General features: G+C 31.9%; 2 protein-coding genes across 2 annotated transcripts; both read right to left on the bottom strand.

Annotated features, from left to right (window-relative positions):
* Positions 1 to 214: 214 nt before the first annotated feature.
* On the bottom strand, positions 215 to 1,360 carry LOC130894180 (uncharacterized). The gene has a single exon (XM_057800801.1). The coding sequence runs from the start codon at positions 1,358 to 1,360 to the stop codon at positions 215 to 217; it is 1,146 nt and encodes a 381-aa protein (XP_057656784.1).
* A 399-nt stretch (positions 1,361 to 1,759) lies between these two features.
* Positions 1,760 to 5,156, bottom strand: LOC130894179 (uncharacterized). Its single transcript, XM_057800799.1, has 4 exons — positions 4,928 to 5,156; positions 4,153 to 4,827; positions 2,801 to 4,105; positions 1,760 to 2,604 (listed from the first exon to the last, which is right to left on the bottom strand). Exons 1-4 carry the CDS (start codon positions 5,154 to 5,156, stop codon positions 1,760 to 1,762), a joined length of 3,054 nt encoding a protein of 1,017 aa, XP_057656782.1.
* Between the last annotated feature and the right edge of the window lie 2,828 nt (positions 5,157 to 7,984).

Raw genomic sequence — 7,984 nt, 5'->3', positions numbered from 1 at the left:
TTTATAATTTTTACGTCTGCAACTCTTGTGGTGTGTATCTTGAATGCCCTGGGTTTTTGCTGTCTCTCTTCTGGGCCCTCGTGGTCGCAGCGTTGCCAGGTTTAGCTTCCATATAAAATTTAGAAGTCGTAACATACCCGCGGCCTTAAAAGCACCAGCTTTTAACAGAGTATATAACAGTTACTTAAACTTAAGCACACACGTTTATTTTTTTTTACGGCAAAGGGCACAGTTTGGAAAAATCTCTGATGACAGTTCCATTGTTGGTGAGAATTTCCGCAACTCGCGAGATATTGTCACTACCCCGGAATAATTTTGTTACGCGCCTCAATTTCCAGTTAAGAGGTGGAAGTTTGTCATCCTTTATAAGTACCAATATACCTTCTGCCAACTCTCCATGGTTCGTCTTCCATTTAGATCGTTGCTGAAGTTCGGAAATGTATTCCTTATACCATCTCGTCCAGAAGTGTTGCCGAGCATTTTCGATTTTTTGGTATCTGGATAACCTGCTTTCCTTTTCTAAAATCATAACTGGCTCCAGAATTGAAGTTAGTGGACGACCAATGATGAAGTGAGCTGGTGTTAAAGGAGAAGGATCTAAAGGGTTAGTAGATAGCGGACAAAGAGGACGGGAGTTTAATATGGCCTCTATCTGACAGAGCAAAGTCGTGAACTCTTCAACAGTAAAGTTAGATTTACCAGAAACACGTTTCAAGTGATATTTCATTGCCTTAACCCCAGCCTCCCATAATCCACCAAAATATGGAGCTTGGACTGGATTAAAGTTCCAGCGTATGCCTTGATTGTTCATAGAATCACTAATTAAACATTCATTTTGAGAGAGAAAATCATAGAGTTCTTTCAAGTTTCTATTTGCACCAATAAAATTTGTACCGTGGTCTGAATAAATTTGAGATGGTTTTCCACGTCGACTGATAAAGCGTTTCAGAGCCAAAAGGAAATCATCAGTTGAAAGACTACTTACAAACTCAAGATGAATGGACTTTGTGGCCAAGCATATGAACAGACAAACGTAACCTTTCATGATTTTTGAGCCACGTCCCCTTTTATTAAGTACATGAAAAGGTCCGGCATAATCTGTACCTGTGATTTGAAAGGGGAAACCAGATAAAAATCTATCACTTGGTAAATTTCCCATAATAGGTTGGACTGATTTTGGTTTTAATCTATAACACTGTATACATTTATGAATAATAGATCTAGCTAGGTTGCGAGCGGCGACTGGCCAATACGTTTCTCGTATATTATATAATAATTGTAATGGTCCTTCATGTAATAAGTTCTTATGCTCTTGTTCAAAAAGAAGTTTCGTGAAATGGTGTTTCGACGACAAAATCATTGGTTGTTTTTTATTGAAATGAAAATTTGAATTCTGCAAACGACCTCCAACTCTAAGTATACCGCTCGTGTCCATAAACGGGTTTAAAGATAAAAGTTTACTTTTTTTGTCAATTTCATTCCCAGCTTTTAACTAATTATACTCCTTATTGAACGAAGATATTTGGGATAGTTTTACAAGCAACTTCAAAGAGTTATCTAATTCTGTTGTTGTAAAAACACCAATCGATCGATTTTCTTTATTATTTGAGCAATTTTTTATAAATCTTAAGATGAAAGCCATGCACCTCCTCAATCGATTCAAATTAGAAAACCTTTCGAATGGAAATTTAAATTCAGACACCGCTACCAAAGTAGTTTTTATTTCTGGAAGGGGAATAGGCGTCTTATTGTCTTTTGGTCAAAGGTCAGGGCTCTCTTGGAGCCAATATGGACCCTGCCACCATATATTTGAATTATTCAAACTACTAGGATAAGAGCCTCTTGATAAAATGTCTGCAGGATTTTCTAAACTTGGAACATAACGCCATGAACTGATATCAGTTAAATCCTGTATTTCAGCAATTCGATTACGAACGAATGGTTTTAACAAATGAACTGGAGTTTTAATCCAACCCAACACTATTGTGGAGTCAGACCATAATGTTACAGAATTGAAATCAAGCCTCAAAGAAGTAGTAACCTTATTAACAAGTTTAGCCAGAAGATGGGCTGCACATAATTCTACCCGAGGGATTGTTAGTGATTTAATTGGCGCAACTTTAGCTTTAGAAATAAGCAAATGACAAAATGTTTCACCATAGCAATTTTTTGATCTGACATACACAGCTGCACCATATGCTACCTCAGAAGCATCTGAAAAGGCATGTAATTCTATTTGTGTGGAATTATCACAAATAACATGTCGCTGAATTTTTAAATAATTTAATGACGGAAGTTCTTGTATAAAATTGTTCCATTTAACTTGTAATTCATGGGAAACTGGACTGTCCCAAGATAGGTTTTCCTTCCAAAGTTGTTGTAACATTACTTTGGCAATTACAATGCAAGGGCCAAGTAGACCCATTGGATCGAATATTCTGGATATGCCTGAAAGCATAACTCTTTTTGTTAAACATTCACCCTTCATTTCAACATCAATATGAAATATTAATTTATCCGTTTTACTCATCCATGATATACCTAGGGTTTTTGCAACATCATCTTCGCCAATGACTAGACCTTCCGAAGAATCAGCAAGTTTACCTTCTTTTAGATCATGCATTATGTCCGGAAAGTTTGATCGCTACTTTCGAGCAGCCTGATCCAAGAACTTCACTGAATTTAAGACAACTTTCTTTTGCAATGTGAATGTCATCGAAACCTGTCAAAAGGTCATCGACATAGAAGTCGTGAAGAATAATATTTGAAATAATCGGGAATTCTCTTTCACAAAGTTTACCTAATTCTACTAAACACCTAATAGCTAAAAATGGTGCACTCGTAGTACCATAAGTTACCGTGGAAAGTTCACAGACACTTAGTGCTTTATTTTCGTTATCTCGCCATAGAATTCTTTGCATTTTATGCTGATCTTTTGACACCAAGACCTGACGGTACATTTTTTCAATGTCCGCGGTAACAACATATTTATATTGTCTAAAGCGTAATAATATTGACACTAAATCATCTTGAATTACCGGTCCTTTTAGCTGAAGTTCATTAAAAGAAACTCCACTTGTAGATCGCGCCGAGGCGTCAAAAACTGTCCTTAATTTCGTTGTTGCACTATGCATACGTAGAATTCCATGGTGCGGTAAATAATAGGCATCCTCATGATTTACTTCAGATACCTCTCCTATGTTTTGCATATGATTGAGCCTTTCATATTCGAGAATAAAATTCTTGTACATTCTTGAGAATTGGTATTCTTTTGAGAATTTTTGCTCAAGCGATTTGAATCTTCTTTTGGCTAGACCTAAAGATTCACCTAATATTTTTGGACTTGCTTTCAATGGAATCGATACAACAAAACGACCTTCTTGAGTTCTTGTTGTTGTGTCTTTAAAATGAGTTTCACAGTCCATTTCCTCTTTGGACCAAGGACTGGCAGTTTTAACACTTTCTATTTCAAAGAATTTTGATAACTGGTCTTGGATATATAAATCACCTTTATTTTTAACCAAATTACAAACTATATTATTAGAAATTTGAAAGCCTTGTATTTTACCTGAAACCAACCACCCAAGCTGAGTTTCCTGTAAAACAGGACCATTTGTATTTAACTTCAATTGGTTTGGACGTAAAACATTCCAAAAAATATCAGCACCTATCAGCATCTCGATTGGTCCGGGCTTATTGAAGTTTTTATCAGCCAAATTGATATATTTAGGTATCAATAGCTTTTGCTTATCAATGTAAAATGTAGTCAAGTTTCCAGTTATTTCTGGCAAAATAAAACAAGACAAGTCCGTCGTAAAATTTTTATGTTGAGATTTAAATTTTAAACAACATTTATATTTCACATTAGAGAAGGCACTGTTCAAACCAGAAACAGCGAAATTTATTGTTTGCTTTGGAATATTTAGTTTTGAGTGAAGAGACTCAGTTATAAAGGAAGACATTGATACTGAATCTAGAATAGCTCGAACAGGTACGTAAGCACCATAACTGTTTAAAACATCTACTACTACAGTGGATAACAGAATTTGAAAATGTACCGAACTTGTAGTTAGGGAAACATTTTCTTGATTTATATTTTGATTTGCTTGATTTTTTTTTCTATGTGTAAAAGAGTATTGTGTTTACCCTTACATGTTTTACATGAAGCATACAATCTGCATTGGTTGGTTTTGTGGCCACTTCGAAGACAGTTTAAGCATAACTTTAGTCTTTTGGCTTGTTCCATGCGATTTAGCACAGACATTGCCTTGAATTTGTCGCACATAAACACTCTGTGATCGCCACTGCATATGGCACACTTGAAACCTTGAAAAGATGTTTTGTTTTCATGTGAATTATTTTCTGAATCGGCAGAAAGTAAGCCCCTGGTTTTCCCTGACTTGGATCCCTGTTCAAGTTTGTTCAACTCTAATCGCTCTAGCAAGTCTGATCTACTTTTAAAAAATTCATACATATCCTCAAGAGAAGGCAAATCTTTTTTAGACTTGTATTCCTCCCATTTACTAACAGATCCATCGTCCAAAGTTTTGGCCATTAAATGTAAAATTAGAATATCCCACTGATCTGTGGGAAGTTTAAGACTGTTAAGAGCCCTCAAGTGTTTGGAGACTGTATCTGAGAGATTTCTTAATTTAAAAGATGAGACTTTAACAATTTTTTCTAAACCAAACAATGCATCTAAATGATTGTATATCAATGCTTTTTTATTATCATATCGTTTGCATAACAAATCCCATGCAACCTTATACGTTCCTGCAGAAATTTCAAGAGATTGAATGATCTGACTAGCGCTACCCTCTAGAAGCCCTTAAATAGTGAAATTTATTTATATCATCAATATCAGGGTTGTCGTTTATTAATGCGGTAAACGTGTCTCGAAACTCAAGCCAGGTATTTGAAGACCCACTAAATGTAGGTAATTTTATGTCTGGCAATTTTACTGCAGGAGAATTACAATTTTTGCTTGAAATACTCGAATTCTTATCGGAATTATGATCACTGTTACTATTATTAGCTGGTTTTAATTGATTCAATAAATGTTTTGCTGACGCAAATGAATCATAAAAATTTTGTAAGAACTGCTCTCGTTGAGCTAATTGTTCCATAAACTTGGATTCATCATCTAAAATTTCCATTTCAATTTGACTCTGAATACTATCAAACTCATTACTAATATCACTAATCTGACCGATTCTATCTTCTAATTCAATAATAGTTTGTTCCGAAATATTTTCTTCATTCAAAAAACTTTCCTGTAATTTTGTAATTTTATTGCTAAAAACAGAAACTTTTCCTTTAAGAACACCTCGTTTTTTAATTAAGGTTTTAAATAGATCTTCAGCCATTTTAATTTGAAAATGATGCAATAATAATCTTTGTGCGAAATTTAAATTGTTGGCAACAGTGTAATATGAACGCACAACAACACCAAGAATTCTAACAAAAAAAACTAAACTGATAATTCGTGTTAGGTATAAAAATCGTAAACAAAATATACCGGCGAAAGCGAATTATATATTTCGGGTTTCGAAATATATTTTTAAAAAACTTTATTTTTGAATATTTATATGAATACAATTAATCTCAAGATCGAACTAATTATAAACATTAAATATCATCGAATTGTTTACAAACATCTTATTTATAATAAAATAGTGCTGATACATGTTTACGTTATTTGATACAAAAATAGAATAAATGCTGATACATGTTTATCATATTTGATACAATGGTATTGTTTTAAAAATGTCCTTCAGGAATTCTTCGCATGTAACTCCTCCATCCCTAAGAATGAAAAATGACGGAGGTATTTTTCATCCTTTGTTTTCTTTCCTCTTCTAATTCAATGTCTTCTTTCTTCATTTCTTCTATTTTCTGTTTTCTTACAAACTTATATTTATATTTTCGAATTATCCAAAATATTATTAAAATTATACAAATTATTATTATTACAGTAAATAGACCTATCGATACATGACTTTGTGGATTATAAATTTCGTGAATTGGTTTTATATTCTTAGCGATGTTATTAATTTCATACAATTTATTAAAATCTATATTAGTTAAATTAGGGGATTTATAAATTTGATTATTCAAAAATTTAAAGTTTAATTTCGGTAGTATTATTGATTTCCCTTTTTTAATTTGTACATTAGTTTAGAAAATTTCACTTCCTACTTGAATATTACAATTTTTTTGGAATTTTTATAAGTGATGGATACATTAATTTAAAATAGCGATCTGATACACATTTAGAAATTACATCAGTTTCTAAATTTGGAATCACTAAAAGTTCATTATTTGTTACTTGTTCCAATATTGTTTCTTGAAGATTAATTTCACTAATAACACAATTTTTACCGGAATGTCCATTTAAAAGTTCAACAGTACAGTTATCTTGTAATTTGAAAGTTTCTTTACAATAATATTTTCCTTCTAATTCGGGGCATTCTTCTTTGATGAAAGTAACTTCTTTTTGACTTCTGGCCAAGTAAGGTTGCGGAGGGATAAATATTGTATGGTTTTGAATTACGGGGTATAAATGGAAAAATTCATAGGTTTTAGGTTTAAGGATTGGAACATGGGTAGCAAATATTATTTTGGATTTTGAAAAGGTTACTTGTGAACCAAGAAAGAGATAATATGTCAAAATATTATTAAATTTTGGTATTCGTTCTTTATTATAAATGGTACTTAAATATTTTATCATTTCTAAAATTTCTTGGCTTGATATAACTGAACTATGAATTGTATTTAATTTAGAAAACGTTATTGCATTCTCGATATTATCAATTAGTGTAATTAAACTCTGACAATCCAGATTAATTTGTGCAATTGTACTTTGAAATGTTATAAAATTATTTAAAGTTATTATTTTGTTTTCAATTGAAATGTGAAATTTCTCTATATTATCAAAAAGTTTCCGTTGATTATCCCATAGAGTTGTAATCGACTTGTTATAATGATCAATTAATTTTTTATGTAATGATATTTGTAAATTAACTTCGTGAATTATTTGTTTCTGATTTTGTTGTAGAACATTTATAGCGTTATTATATCTTCCTTCATCATCAGAATCTAAAGTTCCAAAAAGCCATTTATCTATTTTGCCTACAGCATTTATTAGTCCTCTTTTCAATCTTAAATGTGGATAAATATTTTCTGATTTTTTATCTAAAGTGTTAATTAAAATTTCTGTTCTACTCAAAGATTGTTCAGCTAAGTTATGGTACGAAATAGGATTTGTTGCGTTCGCTTGAGATAAATTATTTCTTAGGTTATAATAATATTGTTTTAAATTATTGATTTGTTTATGAATGAATTCTAAATCTATATAGTAGATGAAAGTATGTTTAGTATGTATAAGATTACTAGTTCCTAAATTGATAGGTAATAATAAGTTATTTACATTTGTAACTGTTATGTCTTCCGTCTTGATCGTTTTGTAAAGTAATAGTAACATTAATACTATTGTCGGCTTCATTATCTAACAATTTTTCTGTTTTAATTTTTTGGTTTTCTAATTATATTTTTATGATATGTTCCTTTGTTTGTTTCTAATAGTATGCCAGAATCTTTTACAATTTCAGCTTTTTTGAATTTAGGTAGTTTCTTGTCTCGAAATTTTGTTTTTATGTAGGCTATGTTCTGATTTTCATAGGGTTATTTATATGGCCTTTAATAATTTCAAATGGCGTGAATTGCGTTACCGAATGAATTGAATTGTTATATGCTAATATTGAGTGTTTTATCAATTGATCGGGAGTCAAATCATTATTATTGTCTTTTATGCATCTAAAATGTTCGATTAAACTGGAATGAAAACGTTCAACAGGTGAATTAGAATTGCTATTTTTAGACGTGGTATAATGTAACTCAATTTTGTGTAATTTGCAAAAGTCTTGTAGGTCATTATTCTTAAATTCTGAACCACAGTCAGCTGTTATTTTATAAGGTAAACCAT

The sequence above is a fragment of the Diorhabda carinulata genome, chromosome 5, assembly GCF_026250575.1.
Source record: "Diorhabda carinulata isolate Delta chromosome 5, icDioCari1.1, whole genome shotgun sequence".
NCBI lineage: Eukaryota > Metazoa > Arthropoda > Insecta > Coleoptera > Chrysomelidae > Diorhabda > Diorhabda carinulata.
Note: the sequence above shows the minus strand (reverse complement) of the source record. Positions and strands in the feature narration are given on the sequence as shown.